Source organism: Cervus elaphus, chromosome 5, assembly GCF_910594005.1.
Source record: "Cervus elaphus chromosome 5, mCerEla1.1, whole genome shotgun sequence".
NCBI lineage: Eukaryota > Metazoa > Chordata > Mammalia > Artiodactyla > Cervidae > Cervus > Cervus elaphus.
This window is the reverse complement of record NC_057819.1, coordinates 96,019,352-96,047,329: the sequence shown is the minus strand read 5'-3', so window position 1 is coordinate 96,047,329 and position 27,978 is coordinate 96,019,352. Positions and strand designations below refer to the sequence as shown.

Genomic DNA, 27,978 nt, shown 5'->3' with positions numbered 1-27,978 from the left:
GGGGCCCCGCCCCTCCCTTCCTGAGACGCCGGGGCCCTACGGGCGGGGGCTCCGGTCCGGGCTTTGGCTGCGGCCCCGGTGTAGTAGCGGGGGCGGCGGCCGGGGGCAGCGCGGCTCCTTCCCTTGTTGTGTGTGTCTGTGCCTCCTCGCCATCTTGTTGCAAAGCCTTTTCTTGTCGGCGGGACTCCTGGGGGCCGCGGGGCGGGAGGCATCAGAAGGGAGGAAGAGAGGGAGGGGAAGGAGGGAGGCAGTGCCGCCTTTTTTTTTTGCATCAGATTTTTTTAAATTTGCAAATTACATTTTGCAAATATCTGGGGAGACATTGATTTTTCTTCCTGTGCTCCCCCGTTCTTCTCTGCGGAGTGCGCTGCGCCGCCCAGTCCTGTCGCCCCCCGGAGGTGATCCCTCCCTCCTGCCTGCCCGCCAGCCTGACCTGTGCCCGGCTCGCGGGCCGCAGTCTCGGCCCCGGCGCGCCCCCGGCAGCTCTCGGAGCGATGAGCATAGAGACGCTACTGGAGGCGGCCCGCTTCCTGGAATGGCAAGCGCAGCAACAACAGAGAGCACGTGGTGAGCGGCCGGGCTGGGCCCCTGGGGCACCAGGGAAGGGGAGGCGAGCGACCCGGGTCCCCGAGCCTACGCGAAACCGCGCGCGGTACCCGCTCCCGGGCGGCCCGCGAAGCCGGGCAGTGCAAAGATCCGCGCAAGAGCCGCCGCCCGGGGAGGAGGTGTTGTGGGCAGTGAAATTAATTAATGAATTCATTAACATGCAGCGAGGAACCCGGCTCCGGTAGGCGCCACCCCAACTGCCTACCACCTCTTGTGCACCTTTCATGGGGGTCTCTTTTCCTGTGGGCCAGCTGTGCCCTCGGTTGGGATGAAGATGTGCGAGCCAGGGGGGTGGGGTGAGGAATGGTGTTGCGTGGGGGTGGTAGACCAGCGCGTGTATGCGTGTATGCACGGGGGTATGTGTGATGCGAACCTGGATGAGAGCGGATGGACGGACGTGTACACGGGCGAGTGTCTAGTGCACACGAGTGGGCGTGTGTGTAACGGAGTGGGGGTGGAATTACTCTACGCGGAGCAGCTCCCTGGCTTCCCTGGCCCTGTGGGGAGGGTGCGGGGGGCGCTCCCGGCAGATCTACGCGCTGCTTGGGGCGGAGGCGGCCTTTGCAGAATGAAATGACATCGCGTGTCTTATGATCCTGGCCAGCCCCGCCTGACCCCGCCTCCCAAAGCTGGGCTGGGTCGCGCGACAGGGGTTTGGGTGAGAGCCGGGCTGATTGGACATCTACGAGACGGCCCGCAGGTCGCCGGGGGCAGACCCCGGGCCCCCCTTGCTGCGCCCCACTTTAGCCGGTGTGGAATGTGGCGTGTCTACGCGTTCCAAACCCGCTCTCGGCTGGAATGTTGCGTGTGCCTGCGTTCCAAGCCCGTTGGTTACACCGGGTGGTGACGTGGACCGGCCCCGCCCCCGACCACGTGCACGGGGGACACTCCCGCTGGGGACAGCGCGGCCCAGCCCCTCCCCGCAGCCTAGCGCTCGGCCGGGGGCGGGGCCGGGGCGGGGCTGACGAGGGGCCTTGCGCCGGGTTGGGCCCTGGCTCTGGCCGCTGGGCATCTGCCTGGTAGAGCCTTTGCCCTACGTGGGAGGAGCCGAGCTCACCTGTCGGTTCTCGCCCCGACCTCCCGTTTTCGCTCCTGGGGCGAGGGAAACCCTCAGAATCGCCGAGCGACAGGATATATAGAGCTCACATGCTCCCACTAACCGCACCCCCCCCCCCCCGCCCCGCCAAAACGTTCTCACCAGGACCCCCTGGCAGCACCCCTGACCGCGAAGTGAAATGAGCCGGGCAAGAAGGGGCAAACTTTGGTGCTCTCTCGATAAGGGGATTTCAGATGCCCTTATCCCCACGCGCCCTTGTTGGTGGCCCCAGCTTCAGGGTGCTGCAGAAATAGGGGCCAGGGGAAGACCTCCGTTTTCCGGACTGCTGCGAGGGTCGCAGCCCTGGATCGGCGGCGTGTGTGCAGTATCCGGGGACTGCTGCCCCCCCCCCCCCCCCCCAGCACTGCCCCCAGCCCCCGGTCGGGTGGGTTGTGGTGGAGAGAGTGCTTCGCCTCCTCTCCTCTCTGCCTATTGTTGCTTCAATGATGAGTCATGCAGGAGGTAGTAGTGTGGTGCGCGCGCGCGCGCCTGCAGCGTGTACCGCCGCCGCGGCGGGCGGGGGGAGTAGCAGCGGGCAGGGGCGGGGGAGCCGCGGGTCCGCCGGCAGAGTCGGTTCGTCTGGCCTCTCAAGGTCAAGAGTCACTTGAGATACGCGAGACTGAGAATGCTTGGGTTTTCGGAACTGAGGGGTCAGGACGTCGGCTCACGCGCCCCTCCCCCTTTCTTCGATGTCCAGATCAGGGTCAGGCGGTGGACAGTGCAGGTGGCGACCGAGACTGTCCTGCGTGCGGGACCAGCGGCTCAGGGAGAAGCGTGCACAAGATTTGGAGAGACTGAGTCACCTGCTACCGCCATCCACAGTGCAATTCAGGAGTCCCTATTGTGTCCATACTGTGTACCGCCCACTGTGCTGGAGGCAGCAGGACTGACCAAAGGAACACTCCCTTCACCCTCGCTTACCCCGCAGGCTGGGTGGCCGTGTGAGGGAGGGGAGAAAACGCTCACTGTCGATGTCTACCACCCTTTCCGAAATAAGTCAGTCCAGAGCTGAGAGTAAGAATCACAAGGATGACGTCTGCAGCACTTGGAAGGAACCTGGGAAGGGCTCTCTGCTGAGAAGTTGTAGCACCCTGCCCCTCCCTCAGGTGGTGAGAACTAGAGGCAGGCAGTTAAGGCTTCTTGTTGGTAGAGCAGGTGGTCTTAAGGGATGGATGGATGGATGCTGGAAAGCCAGATTTACTCCCCAAACTCATGTACAGATAGCTTGACTTGGCTGCAGCAGCCTAATCTCTAGAATTCATGTTTTGCTCCTATAGGAGTTTTGTTCTCTAAGTTGGGGTGGCGAGAAATGGAAGAGAAGTGGGGGTGCTGCTGGGGAGCTTGCTGACCAGAACTGCTTTCCGGGGGATGTGTACCGGATGGGCAGCCCTGAACAGGGATCCTCTTGTCTGGGCCCCCATTCAACTTCAAGCCTCAGGTGACTGTTTTCTGACCTAGACCAGCTATTTTGTTCACATGATGAGTCCAAGGATGTGTGTGCTCCTTCATGTTGGTACATGAGGGGAGAGAGGAAAGGGCGAGGCCATCCTGGTGGCCAGCATGGAGGCCTGGTCATTTCTATCAATTATAGAAGTTGACTCAAATGAGACCCTCTTCTGAGCTGGTCCCACCCTGTGCCTGCCTTCTGCACCAACCTCGTTATTACATGTAGAAGGGAAGAACTCCCCTGAACATTGGGAGGCCCCTGATATGGTCTCCTCTGGCCCCAGCTGTGTGCTGGCTGAGGTCCTGGGCCACAGTGGCTCTGGGGAAGCTCAAAGCCTGTACTCTCCATTGGGGGCTGTAGCCTTGGCCTCCGGGTCACCTAGAAGGGTGGTGCTCAGTTCTCTGGGGGCAGCTTCTGGGCAGAGCCCAGGGAAGGTGCCAGTAGGTGTGTGCATGTATGGGGACGAGAAGAGGGGTGCACCTAAGGGTGCAGCAGAGCATTAAAGAGCTTAAACCCACATTGCTAAAACTCGTTTGCTCTCCCCATTTTGTTTCCCTCTTCCCAGTGCACAGGAGAAGGGTCGATACTGGGCAAGGGATGGGTCAGAACAGGCCAGGAGGAGGCAGGAGGCTTTAGTGGGCTGGATCTGGCCTGGACTGCCCCCCCTCTTCAGCGCCAGTTAAGCTTTTTCATGCTGATTCAGGTGTGATAGAGCTTGGCCATTCACCTGGGCCCTTCCTGGCACCTGTGAGCCTGGCACCTGCCTGGCTCCGGAAGAGAGGGTATATGAGAAGGAGATTGCCATCTTCTGGTGGAGCTTTGGAGTTGCCTTAAAACATGGGGAATACAGGAAAGGAAATACGGGGAATCTGAGGTTTGCCTCCATTCTGGGTTCCTAGAGCGCCTGACCTTGGGGCCTGAGGCCCTGTCTGTCCCCCTGTGGGAGAGGGGCCCACTTGCCCCGAGGCCAGTGAAAGCCCAAGTCCTGCCTCAAAGGAATGGAGGTAGGGCTGTGTTGGGCCCTGAGCTCCCGGACCTTGTCTTGGGCTTGGGGTCTGGGGAGGTGCGGAGTGGACTAGGGGTGTCCTGGGCTGGGCCTGAGAAGGTCTCCTTGACTGAACTCAGCAGGTTTCTTTCCCAGTGTGGAAAGGGGAGCGCAGAGGGGGGGTTTTCTCCAGGGCCGCAAAGGAAGCCAGCGCTGGTGGCGTAAAGGAGCAGGCCGGAGCAGGCCGGGCAGCTTCCCTTCCTGAGGGGCCGGGGGAGACACGGAAGAGGCTGCGCTTGCTGACTCCAGCCCTTGAATGCTGGCTGCTGGGAAACCACTGAGCGCTTCCCCTCTCAGAACACTTCCCCCTACTTCCTCCTGCGCCTCTTCTTCTCGGCAGGAGGGAGGGGCTCTGAGCAGGCCTGGCTCACACACCAGTGGTTGACTGGCCAAAGGGCCCCGAGGCCGCGTGTTTTCTGGGGTCCCTGGCCCAAAGACCTGTGGAGAGGGTGATGCTGTCCTCCCCTACAGGGGCACTTGGCCAACCTTGCCTCCCAGCCCCACCCCTTGTGGGTGGTGGTGTCTTTGGGGCGTGTCCGCCTTGTGCTGTCAGCTCTGTTACTCAGCAGTGTGGTGAATCGGGCAGGCGGGGAGGGCTGGCCTGCTCCCTGGCCCGCGGGGTGGTGGGGCTGCTTCAGTGGCTCCCCAGGGCCCTGGCCCCAGCCTATAGTCAGGGAACTGGAATGGTGGGGCCTGGGAGGGGATGGGGCAGGGGGGGATGGAGAGGGGCGTCTCGATCAGGAGGGGTCTCTCCCTTGGCCCTGTTCTCAGCCCACCGCTGAGCAAGCCTGCCCTTCTGGTGGGACTTTCAGCAGAGATGCTGAATTGAGGTGTGCAAGGTTGTTGGAACTCATTGTCTTGTTCAACCCCTGCTTTCCTTTCTGCTTGCCTCTTCCCTTTCTAGTCTGCTGCTGGTGGTGGTGGAATAAGTTCCAGCACAACCAAGGGCAGAGAAGGACCAGGTGCATTTGGGGTATAGACCTTGATTGAGGAAACAGGCTTTGGGACCTAGCCTGGCAGTCCTGAGTCCCGGGCCTTGTCTCATGTGTGTGGGCTGAAGGTGATGTCCCCACCTTGCTTGCAGTGTGGGGCTCTTGTGAGACAACCGGGTGTAGGGGGTGTGTGTGTGTTTATTTGCAGTATGACCCTCAACAGATCATTTTGCCTCTTAGAGCTAATCCGTCTCATCTGTGAAATGAAGGTAATGCCTGCCCTCTAGAAGGTAGCTCCCCAGAATCTAGGATTTGAGTGCCTCTTCTCTTCTCCTGTGGGGCTTCCTTGATAACTCAGTTGGTAAAGAATCCACCTGCAATATAGGAGACCCCAGTTTGATTCCTGGGTCAGAAAGATCCGCTGGAGAAGGGATAGGCTACCCACTCCAGTATTCTTGGGCTTCCCTTGTGTCTCAGCTGGTAAAGAATCTGCCCACAATGTGGGAGACCTGGGTTCAATCCCTGGGTTGGGAAGATCCCCTGGAGAAGGCAAAGGCTACCTACTCCAGTATTCTGGCCTGGAGAATTCCATGGACTTTATAGTCCATGGGGTTGCAAAGAGTCAGACACGACTGAGCGACTTGCACTTTCTCTTCTCTTGTGGTGGCCTGTGAGATCATTTGTGGACCGGCCTCTCTCCACCTCATCTACCACTCCTTTCCCTCAGCCTTGTTGCCCCTGCCCATCACCTACTTGACACTTCAACCTGCAGTGTGCCAGGCCCCCTCTGGCACCCTCACTGACAGCTTCTGCTCTGTCTTTCCATAGCCCCTCTTCCCACAACCTGGGTTGTTAATCCTGTGATTTGTCCTATGCCCCTCTTCCCCTGGTCTATGAGCTCCTCAACAGCAAGGACTGGGAGTCTGTTTTATTTGTTCACTGCTGTGCCTGGTGCCTGACTGGGTGTGGGTGAGTGTATGTATTTGCGGTGTCATGGGTGCTGCCTGGCGTGGCGTCAGGATGGGTTACAGCTGGAGGACAAGGGGAGCTGGGGCACCCAGGACAGCAGGCCCCGCTGAGAGACCGCTGTGTTCTCTCTGTGCAGAGGAACAGGAGAGGCTTCGCCTGGAGCGGGAGCGGGAACAGGAGCAGAAGAAGGCCAGCAGCCTGGCGCGGCTGGCCCACACCATGCCGGTGGAGGAGCCCCGCACTGAGGCACCACCCTTGCCTCTGTCACCACCGGCCCCTCCGCCGGCCCCCCCACCACCACTGGCCACCCCCACCCCACTGACTGTCATTCCTATTCCAGTAGTGACCAACTCCCCTCAGCCTCTGCCCCCGCCCCCACCACTACCCCCCACGGCCCAGCCTCTGCCCCTGGCGCCTCGCCAGCCAGCCCTGGTCAGCACCCCTGGACTCAGCATTAAGGAGCCTGCCCCCCTTCCCACCAGGCCGCAGGTGCCCACTCCTGCTCCTCTCCTGCCGGACTCCAAGGCCACTGTTCCGCCCACTGGCAGCCCCAAGCCCTTGCAGCCCCTGCCCACCCCCATCCTGACCATTGCGCCACACCCCGGAGTCCAGCCCCAGCTGGCTCCCCCACAGCCACCTCCATCCACGCTTGGGACCCTGAAGCTGGCACCCGCTGAAGAAGTCAAATCCAGCGAACAGAAGAAGAGGCCTGGGGGGTGAGTGAGGTGTGGCAGAGTGGGGGCTGGTGGGATGGAGAGAACTGCCCACAGCTGGGGCTGTGTGTGCAAGAGAAAGTGCCCTCCCAGCTACCCTATCAGAGCCGCACCCTCCTGTATCTGGATATCTTCTCACTGTGCTGGGACCATCCCCACCCTGGGGAGTGGGGAATGGTCATTGCCCTCAGTTGTTCTCAGGCTTCTCTGACCCCTCCAAAGTTGGGGCTAATGGCATCACCAGGCCTTTGGACCTCCTGGGTGAGGGCCAGGGTCCACTGGCTATTTCTCCCAATCCCAGGAGCCCTTCACAGGTGCACGGGTGAGGTGGAATATGAAGGGGTTGTGAATTATGAGCCTACCCGTGCCCTCCAGAGGGTGTATGTACCAGGACACAGGGCCAACAGTTTTCATGGCTGCTTCTCTAGAGAGAGGATGTCAGGGACAAAAAGCCTGTGGCATTTGGGGAGGGGTGGGGGCAGGGGGTGGGAAGGCCACCTAATTGGGCCCTCCTCCCTGAGCTCCCTGTCTGTCTGGATTTCAGAATCGGAACCAGAGAAGTCCACAACAAGCTGGAGAAGAACAGGTGTGTGTGTGTGTGTGTGTGTGAGCTTGTGACTCTGAGCCCGCCCCGCCAGCTACCCGGAAGGTCCCATCCTTGGTCCCCAAGCTCTCTTTGGACCTTCCCTCCAGCCCCTGGCGCTGGCTGACCGGCCCTGCTCCCTTTCCCCAGGAGGGCCCATCTCAAGGAATGCTTTGAGACCCTGAAGCGCAACATCCCCAACGTGGACGACAAGAAGACATCGAATCTGAGCGTGTTGCGGACGGCGCTGCGGTACATTCAGGTATGCGGGGTTGGGGGAGAGAAGCAAGGCCCAGAGCAGGGCGGGAGACCGCCGCGCAGGCTGCCTGCACGCCCCGCCTCCCCCTCCCGCGGCCCCGCCCGCCTCCACGCGGGCGCCGAGCACATGGCCCGGCTGACGTCAGCGGGGCTCCCCACCCGGGTGGAGGCGGCGTGACCAGCGCGCGTGCGCGGGGGACGCGGCGGTGGCGCTCAGCTCCCCTCCCCCGCCGGGCGGCCTTACGGAGCCCCGCCATCAGCACGGCCCCCGCGACTCGGTGTCAGCCCGGAACCCGCCCCGCCTTACCGCCTGCCGCGCGCTACTGCCCAGCGAATGGGAAGGACGTAGGGCGACCGGTGCCTCCATCGCACCCGCAGTGCTGGGCGGGAACCGGATTCGGCCCGAGACTCTACCGTAGGGGGTGAGGGGTGCTGGGCGTGGCTCGTTTCCCATAGTGGAACCCATGAAACATGCCCCACCCCGTCGCGCGTCCCGGACTTTTGGCCCCAAAGGATCAAGATCCTTGCATTGAACGCACATAGATGCCACCTTCCGACTTTGGGGATTAAACCTTGGGGAAGGGGAAATGCGGCACTCTGGATGACAGTAGTCCTGGGGGGGGCGGTGGTTACTGAACCTAAAACCTGACGTTCTGCCTCCCCCAGGATTTAAAAGAAGCCCTTTTTCAAGGGGCCCTCCTTGCCGTGTGTCCCCTGCCTTTGGCATTGGCTCCTCTCGGCCGTACGGGAAAGGGGGGTGCCCGCCAGATAAGACCGTTGCCATGACGGCCCGAGTTTCGGTTTCCCTGGAAACCGGCCGAGGGTTCCGCGTGCCGGGAAGGAGGCTGTGGGGGTGGGGCAGGCGGACACGCTCGGCTGCCGCGGAGCCGGGAGGTAGCCGTTGAGGAGTGGGAGGGACTTAGGCCTCCCGGGCTGCGGGGGCAGTTTCGGGGTCTCCCAGTCGGCGCTCTAGGGAAGCTTAGGAGATGGGCGGCGTCACGGCTCCGGTGGGCCAGGCCTCGACTGCGGGGTCACAGCCCTGAGGTAACCGGAGCCTGACTTGTCGAAGGAGGCGGGCGGAGGCGCCGCCTCGGGACTACTCCCAGCCGGCAGCTCCCTCCCGGCCTCCCGCGAACGCACGCCCTTCCGCCCGCCCTCCGGACGAGGGGGAGGGGCTGGCGCGACTCCAGGCTGCTTCCCGGCACGGGAGGGGCGGGTCCGGGTCCGCGGATTGGCAGGGCTGGGTAGGGGGCGGGACTCCTGTGCGCGCGGAGGGAGGGTGCGGCCAGTGGGGAGTGACGCAGCAAAGCCGGGTCCGCGTGGGTGCGCGCGTGCCCCGGGAGGGGCGGGGCCTCGTTGGTGGCGGGGGCAGGGGAAGGGGGGAGGGGGCCCAGCGTCGAGTTTCAGAGGATCTCGGGGGGGAGGGGGGGGGGGTTTCTGGGATGTTTCTGCAGAACTCAGGCTGGAGACTTAAGTTGCTACTCCTTCAGCTACAGGAAGTCATGTAGCCTGGGAGCAAACTCCTGCCTAAATTCTGCGACATTTTCTGTGAATATCGGTTTCATCTTGTACTGCGATGATGCTAAAGTGGGAAAAAGTAATAGTATCTTTGTGGTAAGGACGTGAGGAGGATTGGCCATTTGTAAATAGTAACTTAATAGCAATTGTTGAGAAGGAAGAAGGATGGAAGGGCGCGTTCCTCTCTGTATAGATGTACTTAGGGCGGAAAGCTTTGATTGCGAGATGGTGGATTTGAAAGTACATCCAGAAATAAGAGACTCAGTAGAACCAGCAGATTTGGGATACGGGCCTGGCCTGAGTGGGAAGCAAGGTGGACCCTAGCTTTCGGTAAAAGATACTTGTCCTGGGGCTGGCAACAGAAGCAGAAATGCTGGGAAACTTAACAAAGTTCTCCATAAAACTTCAACTTCATTTATTCGTTCACTCACTCAGGTTTTTTTGGACAGCCCTGTGTCTGACTGGGCGGATAAAAAGTGGGGAGCAAGGGAAAAAGTGCAGATCTCTGTCTTTAGGTTTGGTCTTGCTGCACATTACAGAATAACCAAGCAGAGGAATCTGCTCCAAGGGCATAGTCTGGACAGGGGTCACAGCATGTGTTCTGGGGAATTGGGGAAGTTGCTGCTGAGGAAAGGGCCTTTGAGCTGGGGCCTGAAGGCCAGGGTGACCAAGACAAGTGCGGAGCAGAGAACCCAGCACAAGCCAGTTTTTACAGTAGGAGGGAGCAAGATGCGTTTTGGAAGTTGAACGTGGTCAGGAGGGTTGCTATGCTGAGATGGGAGTTGGAAGGGGGTACCAGAGAAACCACAGAGGGCGTGGAGACTGAGGACTTTGGTTGTGTGCTGAGGGAGATTGCGTGCTTTGGGAAGGCTGTAGCCCCCAGCCAGAGCCACAGTGCCTTGGAGGTAAAGGATTTGAAGAAAGTTCTCAGAGAAGGGGACAGAAACAGGAAGTAGGGTAGGCAGGTACCAAACAACACATCCAGTCTTCTTAGAAAGGAAATGGCCTTAAAATGAAACAATAGGGACAAAAGTTAGACCTTGGGAAAACTTTCCAGGGACGTCTAGACCTGTGGAGAACTGGACTAGGTGAGAAGTGGGGGGTCTGGCTCCTGATTAATTCTCTCTGAGCCGGCAGTCAGCTGGCCCTGCTAGCGCAGAGTTCAGGACAGGCCTGAGGGCTGACTCACCCCACACCTCGTGATTGTCGTGGCCCCTTCCGACGGCCCGTCTACCACTGGCCTCTCGGAGAAGCCGGGTGTGTGTGGGGGGAGTGGGGCAGTGGGGGAGCTTTCTGGCAGAAATGTTGGGGGGGAGGCAGGTTAATCTCGAAGCCAGGGTGATAGAGGAGGCTGAGTGTGGCCTGGGACTGGCAACAAGTGTAAGAAGTGTAAAGCTGCCGGCTTTCAGGTCAGTGCACGGCACAGCCATTGTCTGGGCTACGTGTCACAGGCACTCATGGCTTGAGGCATCTCTGACCGATGAGGCCAGGAATGCAAGGAGCGTGGCGGGGGGCTGCAGGAGAGAGTGTGGGGCTCAGGAGGGAGCGTGGGGAAGTCGGGCCTAGTCCGTGTGTGGAGCTGACGACCTGCTGTGCCCAGGAGGTCAGGTGAACAGATGGGAAAGGCTGTTGCAAAACTGCCCAAAGGAAATGCAATCAGGGGAAGCTCAAGTATAATGAGAGACTATGATTCTCCTGTGATGATGGGGAGAGATGTGGTAGAGGTGGGGACTGACACCCTCCAGTCCTCACAGGTGCTTGGCCAAGAGGTCACACGTGGCTGTGTCCTGGCCACCCGCAGTGTCACGGGGTGTAAGCTAACCATAGAACAATGTGTACTCCGCTTACGGGGTTGGACTGGGACAGCGTGTGTTGAGATGGAAAAACAAAATGGAAAATATCTAGGGGGTCGTGAGGGCCAGTGTCAGTCTCATTAAGGCTGGCAGTCTCCCTGAACACTTGGGGTGGGGGGCAGTGCAGTGCGGGATGCCACTCCCAAGACAGGCGAGCCTGGGAGCAGGTGGGTATACCCTGAAGGCGTGAGAGGGCTCTGGGCTGTGGAGGATCTCCAGCGGGTGAGACCTGGAGGGGTGAGGAGGGAATAAAGTTTCAGACAGGAGGTCACAGAGAACAAGGAAAGACAGTGCAGAAGGGAGTTGAGGAACAGGACAGGAGCTGGCCTTCCAGAGCTGCTAACAAGCATTGGGCGAAGGGAAACTGGAGACCCTTGTGATGGGGGAGCGTGCCCCAGTCTGGGTGGCGGGCATCCAGTACCTGCGGGAGGGTCAGCCCGAGAGGAGTGGAAGGGGAGATGGGGCGGTGGACAAGGAGCCCTCCGGTGTTCTGAGTGATGTGGATGGCGTCAGCGTCAAGGGGGGAGGAGCCTCTCCAGGGCAACTCAGATGGAGGTTGCGGAGCTGTCCTCCCAAGAGCTGTTTCTCAGTGGCCGATGCCACTCAGGTGCAGGTGGGGAAGGAAGGCCACATCCTGGGGCCTGGGGAGTGTGGGAATAGAGCGGTGTGCGAGGCGGCGCAGATGGGCACCGTGGGGAGGACGTGCGCAAGTCAGCAGCTATTCAGGAGATGGAGGTGGGGGTCTCAGAATCTGCTGGCCGTCCTGCAAGGGTGTTGAAGTTAAGGAGACGAGTGAGTGATAAAGGGACAAAGGGCAGGATCGTCTGGGGAGCCTTAAGGAATGGGTTCCATGGAGGGTAGCTCGTGGTATCCGCATCTATAGCGACAGGATAGTGTGAATGGCAGTGCAGGCCTTGGGCACCGCCTGAGAAGTCTACACTTTCTGCCCTTCTCTGCAGAATAGAGGGAGATGCTCCCAGGAGGGTGGATGGGGTACGAGGCAACAAAGCCCCTCAGGACAGAGTCGATGTGGGGGTAGGGGAGGGACTGCCCTGAATCTACACCTGCCTGAGAGCCCGCAGTCCGTCTCCAGATGCTGGGCCTCCTTAGGTGGAGCCATGGACCAAGAGACTGGTGTGGTCTCCGGCCGCCTGGGCCCCGATCCGCAGATGAGGGTGAGTGAAGGAGATGTTGGCAGTACCATGGGCCCTGTGGCTCCTGCTCAGGGTATCCTGCTGTTACTTGCCCTGTTCTCCAGTCCCTGAAGAGGAAGGAGAAAGAATACGAGCATGAGATGGAGCGGCTGGCGCGGGAGAAGATTGCCACACAGCAGCGGCTGGCGGAGCTCAAGCACGAGCTGAGCCAGTGGATGGACGTGCTGGAGATCGACCGCGTGCTCCGGCAGACGGGCCAGCCTGAGGACGACCAGGCCTCCACCTCCACAGCTTCCGGTGAGCCCCGCCCGCCCCGGATCGCCCCGACCCTCGGCCGGTGACATCCCCAGAGCCCCGGGGGCATCTGCTTCTCCAGGCTCTCATTCCCCAGCCCTTCTGACCCGTCCCTACCTGCGTGTCCCTCCACAGAGGGTGAGGACAACATAGACGAGGACATGGAGGAGGACCAGGCTGGCCTGGGCCCACATAAGCTGAGCCATCGCCCCCACCCGGAGCTGCCGAAGCCACCGCCCAGCACGGCCCCCGCTCCTCTGCCTCCGCACCCACACCCGCACGCCCAGCCTGTGGCCCTGTCTCCTGCCCACCTCCCTGGGCAGCAGCCCCCGCCACAGCAGAAGACACCTCTGCCGGCCCCTCCGCCCCCACCAGCGGCCCCAGCCCAAACACTGGTGCCCGCCCCGGCCCATCTTGTGGCGGCCGGGGGAGGGTCCACGGTCATTGCCCACACCGCCACCACCCATGCCTCAGTCATCCAGACTGTGAACCACGTTCTCCAGGGGCCGGGGGGCAAGCACATTGCCCACATCGCGCCCTCGGCCCCCAGCCCCGCTGTGCAGCTGGCCCCAGCCACGCCCCCCATCAGCCACATCACGGTGCACCCTGCCACCCTCAACCACGTGGCCCACCTTGGCTCCCAGCTGCCCTTGTACCCGCAGCCCGTGGCGGTGAGCCAGCCGGTGGCCGTGAGCCACATCGCCCACACCCTCTCACACCAGCAAGTGAATGGCACAGCCGGGCTGGGGCCCCCGGCCGCGGTCATGGCGAAGCCAGCCGTGGGGGCTCAGGTGGTGCACCACCCGCAGCTGGTGGGCCAGACAGTGCTCAACCCTGTGACCATGGTCACCATGCCCTCCTTCCCGGTCAGCACACTCAAGCTGGCTTGAGGATGAGGCCGCTCAGAGGCCCCCGGCGGGGGCAGGGAGGGAGACCCGTCCCCGACTCTCCCACCCACCAGCTCCACACATTCCAGCCAGGCCCAGGCCCGCCCCACCCATACCCACCCCCAGGCCTCCTAGGGGAAGGGGGTGCAGAGACTCTGAGCCAGGGGAGGGAGGGGGCCCAGGGAGCCGGGCACAGGGCAGGGGTCACCCCGCTGCACTAGGACTTGACAGAGTGCTGAGACATGCTCTGGCCCACGTGCCGCCTGTCCAGCCCGGTGCCCGCTCCAGGGCCGTCCCCGTCCCCCACCCGCCCCCTGACACCAGTGCGATGTGGACGTCGTGTTCTTCCGCCTGCCCCGCCCTGCCCGCCTTCCTCTGCTGCTGCTGCTGCTATCGCTCTGTCTGGCGAGACGGCCGGGCGCCCGGGCCCTCCCCTCCCGAGCCTCAGCCTTCTCCTTCCAGGGTTCTGAAGGGGGACGTGGGGAAGCAGGACTCAAGCAACTTGGCCGTGATATCCAGGGGGACTGGAGAGGGGGCCGTGCTCTGAGTGCAGGGGACAAGTCCTAGGAGGTGGCTTGTGTGGCGTCCCTCCAGACAGGTGGGTGCTCCGGCCTGGGGCTCTCCAGGCTGGTCGCAGTCATTGTGATTGATCATAACGAGCTAGTTAAGACAGTTCTCTACCAATAGTAAACCAAACCCAAGCCCTTGTCAAGCTTCCAAGCCCCCCCAACCGCCCTACCACTGGGCTCCTGACTTCAGGAGGGCAGATTGAGGGCAGGGGCGAGGAAGGAGGGACTTGACTATCTCCCCCAGCCACCCTGTTGACCTCCAGCCAGGTCTGGCCTGGGAGGAGGGTGCGCTGGACCCTGTCCCCATCCCTGGACTTGACTTTGGCTTCCAGAAGATAGAAAGGAGGCCTGGGCTCTGCTCCGTGCTCTGCACTCCCTGGAGGGATGAGTGCGCCTGGACACCTCCTGCTGCCTAGGAGACAGGACCAGCGTCTGGTCTGGGTTCCAGGAACCTGGCGCCGCGTGGGTGAGGTAATCAGGAGGGTACAGTCCAGGGACTCGGCCCTGGGGACCTGTGGGGAGCGGGCATGGCCAGGCCACGGAGGACTGTTGCTTCCGCCCCAGCTTCCCCATCCCTGGGCTCATCTTTGCCCTGAACGCCTGCTGTCTCCGGCAGGCTGTTTTGCATGTGCCCTCCCCCAGGGGGCGCTGCTGTGTGCCACCACCTTCCTGTGAGGGAAGGCCCTCATTTGGGCCGCGGGCAGGGCTGAACTTGGGGTGGGGAGGAGCGAGGGGGCCTGTGTGTGAAGGCCACTGCTCTCCCTGCCTTCGCCTCAGCAGACTGCTTTGGCTGCTCTTTTTATGTGGGTATTTATTACAAGTGGCCTTGTGTCAGACACACTCAGTTACACACGTGCACACTCGGCTCCCCACCTGGACACTCACCAGTGGCCTTTCAGAGTGTGTGGAGGTGGGGGAGCCAGTGATCCTGGGTGTGAAGTTTGCAATGACAGGCTGGGGCGGGGTCAGGGGGTGGGGGTCCCATGGTTCACAGAGGAGGCTGACAAAAGTCTTGGGTAGATTGAGCCACCTCGGAACTCCCTTTCAGTTTCTGGTCCTGGAGACCTCCCTGGAGACTGTTTCTTGTCTCCCAGGGTAGAGAGACTTACGGATACGTTAGAGGTTTCTAGGAGGCGACGCTGTCCCCCGCCTCCCCCCAACACAAATGCAGCTCCCATCTCACAAGCTTGCTGCCTTTCTGCACCTGCAGCTGCTGCCACTATCACCCTGTTTGGGGGGGAGCTGGTTTTCTCTTCCTGGTGTGATGACATTGGAAAGAGCAGAGAGAGGAGGGCAGGCTGGCCCCCAGAAACAGAAGCACTGGCAAGCCGCCCACCTCTCAGGCCTGCTCACCTTGAAATTGTTCTGTTAGCCAGTTGCCCCTCGGGCCTGCACAGATACCTCATCCGCCCGCCGCCCCCGTCCCTCCCCGCCCCCTACTGCAGCAGTGGGGGGCCTTGGAATCTAGTGCCGAATGACTATGTCCAGATTGGTGACGATGGGTGTTGTTGCTGTTGTTTTTGTTGTTGTTCGTGAACGCTGTGATGCTGTGTGCCCGAGAGGGCAGCCGCCACCCAGCCCTTCCTTGGGCCTCTCCCCTCTGAGCGCTGTGGGGACCATATCTGTCCTCACCCCATGGGACCGCCTGCCCCTCCCCTCCCTAGCCCTTCCAGCCTGGGGGACGCACGTGTGTGCATATGCGTGCGCGCGCGTGCACACACACACACACATATCTTACCTCTCATGCGTGTTTTACTTTTTGATGTTCAGAGTGGCTCACTGGCTGGGAGTCTTTACCTCGGGGAGAGGGGGAGGTTGGTTCCTAGGGGGGCCAAAGAAGGGCAGGGAATTCCTGGAAGGGAATTGGGGGGTCACCATAACCCCTGCCCTCTCCAGGAACAGCTTCTTCTCCCCATCCCAGAGTCCCACCCCCACGCCCCGACCCCCACAAAGAGGTGGCCCTTGTTTACAGTGAGGACTTGGTCACTGTGTCTCCGTTTCCTGAAATATAAATTGTAGCGACCCCAGACTGTAGAGATTTTTATGTGTTTGGATACATCTGCTGTGTGGGAAAAAAAAACTACAAAAACCCTAATTTTGTACATATTGTATTTTTACTATGGAACTGTATTCTAGTGGCTGTTCATGCTCCAAGACGTTAGGTATTGAGACATGAATACTATCCATGTAATAAGCACTTGCCTGGAATAAAATATAAAATTGAAATAAACCTGCACTGAAACCCGAGACGGAGCTGCCATCTGCAGCATCTGGGTCGTTCTGTTGCAAAAGGAGGCAGAGACCTTGAGGGAAAGAGCCCCAGCAAGAAGTGGCGGCGTCTTTTTCCTGTTGAGGGGTTGGGGTCTGGTAGGTTCTAGGCTGGTGGGTTTTGCAAAGACGGCGAGGGGCCTTCCAGTTCTGATCCCTTAGGCTCCATCCTCAGCAGGCTCTGAGAACTGCAGCGCTGGTCTTCCTCATACTTGTGCAATACTTTATACTTCCTCAAACCATTTTTCACAAACGCTATCTTGTTTCATCTCTTAACAGCTTGGTGAAGTAAACAGACCAACAGCTAGCAGATAAGGAAACAAGTTTGAGGGTGGCTGAGTGACTTGTTAAGGTCATGTGATCAGCCAGGGCCTGTCTGGAGCTGCCGTCTGATGTCAGCTGGTTCAGAGCTGTCCCCAAGTGCGTGCCACCCTGCCCCTGGGCCTGTCCCTGTCCCTCAGCTGGGGATCCCAAGCTCCAGAAAGTTCCAGGACAAAAGCTGGAGGGTCTGTGCACAGGAGGGCCTGATGCTTCCTGAGAGGGGGCTGCACTCTTGGGGTTGTAGTTAGAACAGGTCATGGGGGAGGCGGTGTGTGCGATCTATAAGGCTGTCCTTACAGGGTAAGGAACAAGAGGAAGTAGGTCAGGGGTCAAAGAGCCATGTTCTAAGCTGGGCCTTGAAGACCTTTGACCCTATAACAACAACTTTTCTCCCCAGTTTAGAAGATGTCAGCCATCTGGCCGGCCAGCAGGTGGGGAGGTAAGGGAGAGGAAGGTCAGGGAGCAGTCAGCTGGGCCAAGCCGTAGGCCAGCTCCATCCGCTCTCCCTGAAACCACAGCCCGCTTCTCTTCCTGGGGTGGGTCTGCCTGAGGTGTGTGGGGGTGTTATCTTGGGGAAGGGCCTAATGGCCATCAATCACTTGAGGTCCCCTTCTCTGAAGACCTAATCTCAGGAAGGGCCAAGCCCAGTGCCCCTCCCCACTACTTTAACAATCCAGCCTGCTCATTTCATTTGTGAAACGTTGGTTCCCTCTGCTGGTAGCTTCAGGAAATGTTTGGTCACTTGCACTTTAGGGAAGGCCCAGGGCTAGGTAACCCTAACACACCTTCTCAGTGTCAGATGCTGTGCCCAACACGAGGGTCAGAGATGAAGACTCTGCCCCTGGCAGTGATGACCCAGTATCCTCAGGACTAGAGTACCCTGCTCATGCTTCCTGCTCTTCCCCTCCCGACACCGAGCCCTCAGCTGACCTATTTTGGCTGTGGGGGTCCCTCTGGCCCTAAAAGCCCAGCCAGGGGTCTGGGAGTGCCAGCACTTCAGGGTTGAGCAGAGACGGGGTGGGAGTGTGTGAAGGAACCAACCACTTCCAGGCTAGTTCTCAGGGGTCTTTGGTGAGTTTTCAGGTGGTGTCAACAGCAGAGGGAATTTTTTCTTCTGTTTTTAAAGGAGTCATCTACAATGCTGTGTTTCTGGTATACAGAAAAGCAATTCAGAGATGTACACACACACACTTTTAATATTCTTTTTCATTCTGATTTATTACAGGATATTGACTATAGTTCTCTATTTTATATATATAGAGAGAATTTGAATCTGCTAATCCCAAACTAGTTTGTCCATCTCCCATGCTCTTTCCCCTTTGGTAACTTAGTTTGTTGTCTGTGAGTCTGTGTTGGTTTTGCACATAAGTTCATTTGTATCATATTTTAAGTTCTGTGTATAAGTGATAGCATATGTTATTCATTTTTCTCTGACTTCAATTAGTATGATAATATCTAGGTCAGTCCATGTTGCTGCAAATGGCATTATTTTCTATGGCTGAGTAGTACTCCATTGTGTACATGCACCACACCTTCTTTATCCACTCATCTGTCGATGGACCTTTAGGTTGCCTCCATGTCTTGGCTGTTGTGAATAGCGCTGCTGGGAACATAGGGGTGCCTGTATCTTTTCAAATTAGAGGTTTTTCTGGATATGTGCCCAGGAGTGAGATGGCTGGATCATATGGCAACTCCACTTTTAGTTTTTTGAGGAATCTGGATACTGTTTTACATAGTGGCAGCACCACATAAAATTATGATTACATCCCCACCAACAGTGTAGGAGGGCTCCCCTTTCTCCATACCCTCTCCAGCAAATTATTTGTAGACTTTTTTAAAAAACTTATTTTTTTGGCTGTGCCTCACTGCTGCGTGCAGGCTTTGTCTGGTTGCAGAGAGCATGGGGCGCTCTCCGCTGCAGGGGTCTGTAGTTGCTGCTCGTGGGCTTAGTATTGCTCGTCAGGATGTGGGATCTTCCCAGACCAGGAACTGAACCCATGTCCCCTGAATTGGCAAGAGGATTTTTTTTTTTAGCAAGCGGATTCTTAACTACTAGACCACCAGGGAAGTCCTATTTGTAGCCTTTTTAATGATGAGCATTCTGCCTGGTGTGAGGTCTCATTGCAGTTTTGATTAGCTTTTCTTGGATACTTAGTGATGTTAAGCATCTTTTCATGTGCCTATTGGCCATATCCGTGTCTTGAAGAAATGTGTATTTAGGTCTTTTGCCCCTTTTTCAATTGGGTTGGCTTTTTTTGTTTGTTTTTTACTTGTGTGAGCTGTTTGTATATTTTGGAGATTAAGCCCTTACTGGTTGCATCATTTGCAAATATTTTTTTTGTTTATGATTTCCTTTGCTGTATAAAAGCTTATAAGTTTGATTAAGTCCTATTTGTTTATTTTGCTTTTATTTCTATTGCCTTGAGAGACTGACCTAAGAAAACATTGGTATGATTTGTGTCGGAGAATATTTTGCTTATGTTCTCTTACAGGAGTTTTATGGTGTCATGTCTTATATTTAAGTCTTTAAGCCATCTGGAGTTTATTTTTGTGTAAAGTGTAAAGGAGTGTTCTAACTTCTTTGATTCACATGTTCTGTCTTGCTTTCCCAAAACCACTTGCTGAAGAAACTGTCTTTTCTCCATTCTCTTGCCTCCTTTATTGAAGATTAATTGACCATAGGTGTGTGGGTTTATTTCTGGGTTCTCTGTTCTGTTTCATTGATCTCTATATATGTTTTTGTGCCAATACCAGGCTATTTTGATTTATTGTAGCTTTGTAGTCTGATGTTTGTAGTCTGAAATCTGGGAGGGTAATGCCTCTAGCTGTGTCCTTTTTTTCTCATTGCTTTGGCAATGCTGGAATTACTTTGGCAATTCTGGGTTATGGTCCATATAAATTTTAGGATTATTTATCCTAGTTCTGTGAAAAATGTCCTGGGAGACTTGATAGCGAGTCCCATTAAATCTATAGATTGCTTTGGCTAGTATGGCCATTTAACAATATTAATTCTTCCAATGCAAGAACATGGGGTATCTTTCCGTTTCTTTGACCCATCTTCAGTTTCCTTTATCAATGTTTTGTAGTTCTCAGCATATAAGTCTTCTACCTCCTTGGTAAGGTTTATTCCTAAATATTTTATTTAATTTTTTTGATGCAATTTTAAAAGGATTTTTCTTTTCTTTTTTTTTTACTTTCTGGTATTTCATTGTTAGTGTAAAGAAATGCAACGGCTTTCTGTATGTTAATCTTGTGCTCTGCTACCTTGCTGAATGTATTTTTGTGTGGAGTCTTTAGGATTCTCTTTATATAGTGATCATGTTATCTGCATATAGTGACAATTTTACCTCTTCTTTTCCAATGTGGGTATGTTTTAAATTTCTTCTGATTGCTGTGGCCAGGATTTCCAGTGCTCTGTTGAATAGAACAGGTGAGAGTGGGCATCTTTTTTCCAGATTTTAGTGGGAAAGCTTTCAGCTTTTCACCACTGAGTATTATGTTGGCTATGGCTTAGTCAAAAATAGATTTTATTATGTTGAGATATATTCCTTCTATGGGCTTCCCTGGTGGCTCAGCTGGTAAAGAATCTGCCTGCAATGCAGGAGACCCCAGTTCGATTCCTGGGTTGGGGAAGATCCGCTAGAGAAGGGATAGGCTACCCACTTCAGTATTCTTGGGCTTCTCTGGTGCTCAGCCGGTAAAGAATCAGCCTGCAATGTGGGAGACCTGGCTGGGTTCAATCCCCTAGGTTGGGAAGATCCCCTGGAGGAGGGCATGGCAACCCACTCCAGTATACTTGCTTGGAGAATCCCTATGGACGGAGGAGCCTGGCAGGCCGCAGTCCACGGGGTCATAAAGAGTTGGACACGACTAAGTATAGCACATATATTCCCTCTATACCCACTTTGGTAAGAGTGTTTATCTGAACAGATGTTTTAACGGGGAATTCTGATCACTCCGGGCTACACGGTCAGCTTGGGGGGTGGGGAATGGTCCCCTTGAGGGGATTATTTATAAGGTCCTGGTCCCAGAGTTACTGATGTCAGCTGGTTTCTTTGCCTGGACAACTCTGACAACTTTGACAGCAGGCCCTAATCCCCAGAAAGCTAGTGTCCCCTACACCAGACGACATGCCCTCTGCCTGGAGCTGTGGGTGACGGGCTGGCCCCCTGAGGTGGGGCAGGTGGACAGGAGCCTGCTGTTTAGTCCAGCTCTTTCCATCCCTGAGTTTGACCTCTCCTTCCACGACCTTCCTCCCCACTCCCGCCTGAAGCAGGCATCCGGAAGACAGTGCTCAGTGGGCAGGAGGCGCCACGGCCAGAGGGGCAGGGGCCTTTCCCACTGGCTAGAGGGGCTGGGAGGTCTTGTAAATTCCCAGTTGAGCTCCAGCTCATCCCTGTAGCCAGTCAGGAGGGCAGGCAGGGACCCACATGCATCCAGAGGCTGGAGAGGCCATTGGTCAGGACTGCTGGCTCTGGGGTGAGGTCCCCCCAAAGGTTCTCTCCGGGTACTTAAGAGTCTGGCTCTCACCTTCAACCATTCCACCACCAGCGTCCCTCACTTCTGGAAACCTTGGTTCTCTTTTTTTTTTTTCACCATCCTGGCCTTGTGGAGCTAGTCCTCTTTACTGTTCAGTCGTGGAGCTTACAGAATTCCCCAGCACACACAGTCACTCACTGTCCAGTGCCAGCCCACAAATAGCCACCAGAGCCTCGAGCATTGCCAAATGCTGTGTTTATTGGTCTGTTACACTGAAGAGTATAGTTTCTGAGCCAAAAAACATACACATTCTGCTCCTCACAAAACCAGAGTCACTAAGGCAGGCACACAATGGCCACCATACTTGGTGGAGGCCAAGGACTCATGAGCGACAGGTGGGCAATGGGGCAGGCTGCCCCTAAACAGGCTGTGCAGTGCCCGGGGCTGGGGAGACTGTGTGGGATGCAGAGGAGTTGCCGGGCTCTTTCCCACGTTTCTCAAACGCAGGAAGTCTCTAGACCTCAGTGATCGCTGGGCAGGCCCAGCCCCTGTGGCAGAGCGGCCTCCTGGCCCCAGAACAAGGACCATCCTGCTTGTACTGACAAGAGGGGCAGTGGGGATGATGGAGCAAGCGGTATGACTAGGCCTGCCTGGGGTCAGGAGCTGGGGCCCCCCTAGCACCTCTGTGAGTGAGGCTCCTCCAAGGGGGTTCCTGGGTCTCTAGCATCCTCGGCATCCTGAGAAGCATGTGGAAGGAAGAGCGAGCCTTGCTTCTTGCCAAGAACAGACTGGGGAGATCCAAGCACCCTCCCTTCCACCTCAGGGACTCAGCAGATGCCGGGGACAGATGGTGGGCTGCCCAGGGCTCCAGAGCCTGTTCCTGAGAGGAGGCCATGAAAGGACCGCCTCCTTAAAAGAATCACCCTGGGGTTCCTGTGCAGGTGCTTCTGCCACACTCCAGGTTGTTCTGCTGGCGAAAGCATCACTCACACACAGTTTTCAGGGATGCATCTAATGCACGAAGCAGGAGCAGGGTGCTGAGTGACACCGTACAGATACACGTGGGTGCACTGTACAGGCTTGGCGGGTGGGGGATGGTGCACGGGGTCACCTCGGGTGGCCAAAGGCAGTGGCAGTGCTGCTAAGGTGGGTTGTTCCCACCAGGGCCCATGTTGTTGGGCTGTCCCGCAGTCTCAGGGGAGGGCCTGGGCTGCAGCCCAGGTCTCCTGCATCCAGGACACACACCCAGACTGGCAGCTGTTCCTCCTGCCCCCGTTGGGGCCGGTGTGTGCACAGGGGCTCTCAGAAGAGATACGGCCCCGGGTCCCCTCAATCCACCCAGCTGGGGCCCAGGCAACCACAGCCCTCCTAAGTCTACAGGGCCTCAGGGAGGCCACAGGGAGCTGTCCAGGCTCAGGATGCCAGTGGCAGTGGGGCTGTCCCCAGGTATTTGGGAGGGGAGCAGAGTAGGTGTCCCCCAAGGCAGTCATTCCCTGAGGCTGACCCCTCCCTTCCCAGCCCTGACCTTAGGGCCTTCTGGCCCCTGCGTTGCCCTACGGGGCCAGCACTGCCCGGAGTCGGATCCCAGGCTCACAAGCACTTTGTTAGAACACAGTGGGGCAGGCGCGGGGGCTGGGGGCTGGGGCAGTCTTGGCTGCACCGCCCCTGCACCTCGCTGCGTGGGGCCCCGGGGCCGGGAGCCCAGGCTCTGGCGGGCGGCTGCCTCCTGGCCGCGGCCTCACTTGTTCTCTATGAGCGTCTGCACCTTGTGGACTAGGTCCCGGGCGATCCTCAGGATCTCCTGGGCGTCGTGATGCTCAGCCCGCTCTGGGGGAGACATGGATAACAGGCAGGGTGGGGGCAGCAATCTGGGAGGAGCCCAGGGTCCACCCACCCGGCTCTATTTCCACCTGGACTCCTGACATTCCCTTACTGGCCGGGCCAGCATTCCTAAGACACCCTCTACCCTGCCCAGACCAGGCGTAGAGGCACCTCCCCCCCACCCCCCGCCCCCAACAGCCCTGCAGGGGCAGCCGGCACAGCTGAGTGGCTCCTACCGTTGAAGAACTTGATGATGTCGGTGAAATCCATGTTGTTGTCGCGGATGATCTCTCGGTAGGCCTCCACCAGGGCCAGGGCGATGAATAGGACAAAGTGCTCCGAGGAGATGCGCCGGGCTGCCCAGATCACCTCCCACACAGCGAACACATCCTCGTACGGCAGCTCTGGGGATGGCGAGGGGGCTGAGGCTGGGCCTGGCCACCACTGGTCGCCCCGTGCGGAGACAGAGCTCCAGGGCCCAGGTTCCAAGACCAGTCCACCGCAGGGCCCGGTGGGGAGGGTGGCTCCCAGGCAAGGCCCCGCCCTTCCTCTTATAGGTACCGCGCACTAACCAATCGCGCCACTGGAGCTGGGTAAGCCCCGCCCTCCTCCGTGGTTGTTCCTGCACCCTGGCCTCCCGTGGAGGCCACATCACACTAGAGTAGCTCTACTTCTATAGGCTTTGGTGCTCAGGAGGACTTGGTTTGAAAACAGTTCTGAAAACCACTGCCTTTGGGTGATTTTCAACCCGGGCTGCACTCTGGATTCACCTAATGGCTTTTAAAGTCACCACACTTAGTAAGTACGGGGCTTGGTGAGGACCTGGGCTCCTCAGAGGGGTTCCACACTGCGGTGTGGGTTGAGAACCAGTGACTCTGGAGATGTCCCACTGCCCCGACCCCAGGCCTGCCCTCCAAGCCCACCTCTCACCTCTCTTAAAATCCAGCAGGAACCAGCGGTAACAGAAGTAGAAGTGGGTGTAGTCTCCATTCTGATGCATGAGTTCAAACAGCTCTGAGTCCAGGATCTGGTTTGAATGGAGAAAGGGCGCTGGACTGAATAGGTGTGGGCACTGTCCCCAGCGCCCTGTGTCCCCCACCCCCAGACCCCTCAGGTGCCCCCCTGGCAGCTGCATCTGCCCCTCCTGTCTCTCTCCCGGGGCAGGGCTCCACCCTGCGGCCCCCACCCAGCTCTCTGGGATGTCCTCTTTGGAATGATGCCATTTTCTGGGTGATTTCATCATTGACCACACTACTCGCCAGAATGCTCACAAGCATAAGCATTCATACATCAACACTCCTCAACTGGTAAGTTTGAAAATGATGGGGTTTTGGGTTTTTATTTTTAGGTATTTTTTTAGTTCTACCAGTTTATTGCTACAACCTGTCTCCCTCCACCCTCATGCATGGCGTGCTCAGTCATGTAACCCCATGGACCGCAGCCCTCCAGGCCCCTCTGTCCATGGACTTTTCCAGGCAGGAATACTGGAGTGGGTTGCCATTTCCTTCTCCTGGTTTTTATTTTTTAATGAAAGAAACTAAGCTTATATGTAAAACACATTTTGGGAGCACTCCCCAGCCTCCCGTGGATAATGAACAAGCCCAGCTCTGCTCCATCACACGTTCCTGCTCGCTGCGGACCTCACCTGGATAAGGGAGCGCATGTTAGCAAAGTGGGCGTCCATGGCACCCCCATTGGGGAAGTTCTGGCTCATCCTCTTCATGAGGTGGCTGAAACAGCTGTAGGCCAGCTGGTCTGTGGGGGAGGTGGGCGTGAGGCTGGCAGGGAGGGGGGCAGAGCTGGCTCACGTTCCCCACCCCCATGCAGACCACACCATCCCCTGTTCCTTTCCCCAGCTTGGATCGGCCCAGGCCCAGTCCCACTGCCCTCTCCTCACCATTGTCCAGGACGACCAGGAGAGGTGCCAGCAGGTCACACATGCCCTGCACGTAGCCCACGTCCAGATGCTCCCACACGTAGCTGAAACAGCAGAGGGTCTCTGTGGCTGTGCACTGTCCTCCCCTCCCCTCAGGGACTCCTGGGGAGACGACCCCTAGACCAGTCGGCTACCCAGAGGTCAGCCTTTCCTCCACCCTGAAGCACTGGAGTGCTATACCGAACCATCCACAGCCACTGTTCTCCAGGCCCTCGGGGAGAGATGGACAAGCCATCACCACCCCCAACGTGCTGGTGGGGACCAGCTGAGCCTTCCTGGAGAAGCATGGTTAAAGCTGAGATCTGAAAGGCCTCAAGAATGACGGGGGCGGGGGGGACACACAGACTAGGGAGCCGATCACGTGAGACGGGCACAGGGCTGGGGAGCAGGGCACTGCCGGACCTAACTTTGCAGAGAGCAGGGTCCCCACCCCCCGCCCAGCCCGGCCCCCACTGGCACCTGCACATGACGTCTCGGAGCCGCTCAAGGTTGGGGGGTGTGAAGTACCAGTAGTTGCGGTCACATCGCTGCACGTCCTTGTCTATGCGATGCAGGTTTAAGGCCACGGTGTCCAGTAATTCTATCTGGAAGAGTGGAGGGCCCTCAGGGGTAAGTCAAGGGCCAGAGGTGATGTCTGAATAAAGGAATACAGCGCGGGCAGGGAGCCAAGGCCTCGGAGCAGAGTCCTGCGTGACTGCTGAGGGAGGGGCCCAGTGCTCCCCTCCAGGACGGCCCAGGCCACCCCGCCGTCCCCTGCCTCTGGGGCCGCTGAGAGCAACACCTGGGGAACGAGCACATACAGTGTAGGCAGCGGCGCACACGGCCGCCAGCTCCTCCCCCGGCTCCAGCTCGCCGGCCCGCGAGGCCTTCTCCTGGCCGGGTTCTTGGGGCTCGGAGACCTGGGCTTCGGGGACCATTCCGGCGGAGCCTTCCTCCCCAGCACCGTCCTCCTCCTCAAAGCCCATCTGGCCCTCGTCTATGCTCGACTGGATGCCCGAGGTCACGGAGTAGTTGCGGGAGGAAGGCAGGCCCGAGTCTGGAGAGTCGAACTCTACCGACTGCTGCTCCACCACGGCCATGCCTGTGGGCCCCGACTCTGCCCCCGGCTCAGCCTCTGGTCTGGGGTCTTCGGGTCCCTGGGGCCTTGGAGGCTCCAGGTCATCCACAGAGACAAACACCTGTTGGACGGGGGGGGGCGTGAAGACAGCTGGGCTCATGCCTGCCCTCCTGCACCACCCTCAGCTCAGCCTCTCTTCCAGGGTCAGAACCAAGAGGGACACAATTCTCCTCACATCCCCACTCCCACCCTATGGCTCCCCAGCACTGCCTCCCCAGGGGGAGTGCCAAACAACCCCAACCCCTCGACCCAGCCGACCAGGCTCCGGGAAAACATGAAAACACCATCTCCAGCCCCATCTGGCCTCATGCTGGTGAGAAAAAGTGTGAAGGGAAGAAGGAGGACGGAGGCCTGGACACTCGATGGCCAGTGTAAGTAAGTGAGCCTCTACAAACACAGCCGTCGTGGGCTGCCTCGGGCCGGGACAGCTTCCACAGTGTCGTGGTGTGGCCTCTGGGGCAGCCCGGGGACGTGGCAGGCTGGAGGTGTTAGGAAAAACAAGTTCTTCCTTATTTTCAGGACTGAGCGTGCAGTAGTAGAACAAGGCAGGAAACCTCTCTAGCAAGTACCTCATCAGTTAGATTAGCTGAGGATAAGCCGAGGAGAAGGAAGAAGGAAAAAAGAAACATGTTCTACTGATTGGGGAACGGTCCACACACTCCCACAGACAAGTCACAGGGAAAAGAAGAGACATATCTGGACGGTTCTGTCTCATTTTTCTATTTGGACTATGGAGGGAAGGGATGCTTAAAAGGAGTTTTCACTTTAGGCAAGAAGCACGAAGTGCTGTTGGGTTAGTGCCCGCGAGAAAGGCTACTTGTGTCCACAAGCTAAGCAGCTGGGGCACTGGTTCAGACTCGGGGTTTAACAAAACCCAAAGCAGAAAGAGAATCTGTTCATAAACATGGGATTCAGAACAAAGACCATGGAAAGGAGAGGATGCCTCGGCAGTTATATTTCTTTTTAAGTCTTGCTCCAACTTGAGTTTTCAGTTAATAGGAGTTAAGTAACAAGAATATACAGTATCTAAACAGGCAGTCTTAAAGAAAAAAAAAATTAGTTAATAAAAGAATGTTCTGAAAACTGAAACTTTTCAGTTCTAGTTGGGCCCAGCAGCCATAGATTGGGACTTGATGTTTACCTACAAGTCAGGGGTGATGTGGGAAGAACCACACAGGCTCTGAACTGGCTTCTCATGGCCATCTCTATGAGATGGGACTGCTCCAAGTGCACACCCACCCCCAGTCTCAGCTCTAGGAGAAGCCTCTACAATCAGAGGAGCTGAGAGGGGGCACCGAGCCCCAGAGATGGGAAGAGAAGTCCCTCATCCTGTCACTAGTGGACTTAGGACTGGAACCCAGGGAGGCCCAATCCTAGCCTTGAGGTCTCTCTACAAAGAGGGAAAAGTGTTGAAGTATTAGTCGCTCAGTCGTATCTGACTCTTTGCAACCACATGGACTACAGACTGCCAGGCTCCTCTGTCCATGGAATTCTCCTGGCCAAGAATACTGGAGTGGGCTGCTATTTCCTTCTCCAAGGGATCACACCTGCGTCTCCTGCATTGCAGACAGATTCTTCACTGTCTGAGCCACCAGGGAAGCCCCAGAGAAGGAGGGCCTCCCTAATTCCCCATAAATCCACCCTCTTCTACTAGTCCATTAGGACAGAACACAATACGCCAAACGGGCAGCAGGCAGACCGTCATCCCATCTTTCAGTGCAAGGAAACGAGACACACGAACACGTGGAGGCGTGTGCTCCAGGTCCCCACTGCCCGCGAGCACCAGAGGTCAGGCCTACAGCGCTGGTGGCCCCGCCCCAGCCCCCAGGTCCCGTCGGGCTCACATCATTGCTGATGGTGGAGTCTCGGTGGACGAGGCGCTGCACGTGGCTGTCGATGCTGCTGCCCGAGGAGAACTTGGTGAGTGTGGCCGGGTGAGCCTCCCGCTCCCGCTGCCTCACCACCACCTCGCAGGCCTTCCACTCCGCCAACACCTGCTGGTACCTCGCTGCCACCACTGTGTCCACCTGTGCTCAGACCACAGCGTGACCGTGGGGGGGAGGGGCGCACCGGGCCCCCCTCGGCGGCAGTCCTCCTGGGACAGCCGGAGAC

At 57.8% G+C, this 27,978-nt stretch overlaps 2 protein-coding genes across 5 annotated transcripts in view; one reads left to right on the top strand and one right to left on the bottom strand.

Moving 5' to 3' along the window:
• Positions 1 to 46: 46 nt before the first annotated feature.
• On the top strand, positions 47 to 16,171 carry MNT (MAX network transcriptional repressor). 2 transcript variants are annotated; one of them, XM_043903386.1, is made up of 6 exons: positions 48 to 567; positions 6,232 to 6,811; positions 7,353 to 7,394; positions 7,542 to 7,653; positions 12,279 to 12,471; positions 12,604 to 16,171. In XM_043903386.1, the coding sequence occupies exons 1-6, from the start codon at positions 495 to 497 to the stop codon at positions 13,356 to 13,358; spliced, it is 1,755 nt and encodes a 584-aa protein (XP_043759321.1). In that variant the 5' UTR covers positions 48 to 494; the 3' UTR covers positions 13,359 to 16,171. The 2 variants fall into 2 exon arrangements, with proteins under 2 accessions (XP_043759322.1, XP_043759321.1); XM_043903387.1 differs by lacking the exon at positions 7,353 to 7,394 and having other exon boundaries at positions 47 to 567.
• Positions 16,172 to 21,230: 5,059 nt separating this feature from the next.
• SGSM2 (small G protein signaling modulator 2) overlaps positions 21,231 to 27,978 on the bottom strand; it is a 37,229-nt gene continuing 30,481 nt past the window's right edge. For 2 of the 3 annotated variants that reach the window (XM_043903374.1, XM_043903375.1), the window contains 8 exons: positions 27,711 to 27,893; positions 25,550 to 25,927; positions 25,209 to 25,333; positions 24,711 to 24,793; positions 24,459 to 24,568; positions 23,744 to 23,840; positions 23,050 to 23,217; positions 21,231 to 22,819 (listed from right to left, as the gene is read on the bottom strand). In XM_043903374.1, the coding sequence (XP_043759309.1) occupies positions 22,731 to 22,819; positions 23,050 to 23,217; positions 23,744 to 23,840; positions 24,459 to 24,568; positions 24,711 to 24,793; positions 25,209 to 25,333; positions 25,550 to 25,927; positions 27,711 to 27,893 (1,233 nt within the window). In that variant the 3' untranslated portion in view covers positions 21,231 to 22,730. The remainder of the gene's footprint in view (positions 22,820 to 23,049; positions 23,218 to 23,743; positions 23,841 to 24,458; positions 24,569 to 24,710; positions 24,794 to 25,208; positions 25,334 to 25,549; positions 25,928 to 27,710; positions 27,894 to 27,978) is intronic. The other variant, XM_043903377.1, reaches the window with a different exon arrangement.

Coding starts and splice junctions, on each gene's coding strand:
- MNT (XM_043903386.1), top strand. CDS start 495: ATGAGCATAGAGACGCTACTGGAGGCGGCCCGCTTCCTGGAATGGCAA. Junction 6,812..7,352: donor CAGAAGAAGAGGCCTGGGGG/GTGAGTGAGGTG, acceptor TCTGGATTTCAG/AATCGGAACCAGAGAAGTCC. Junction 7,654..12,278: donor CGGCGCTGCGGTACATTCAG/GTATGCGGGGTT, acceptor CCTGTTCTCCAG/TCCCTGAAGAGGAAGGAGAA.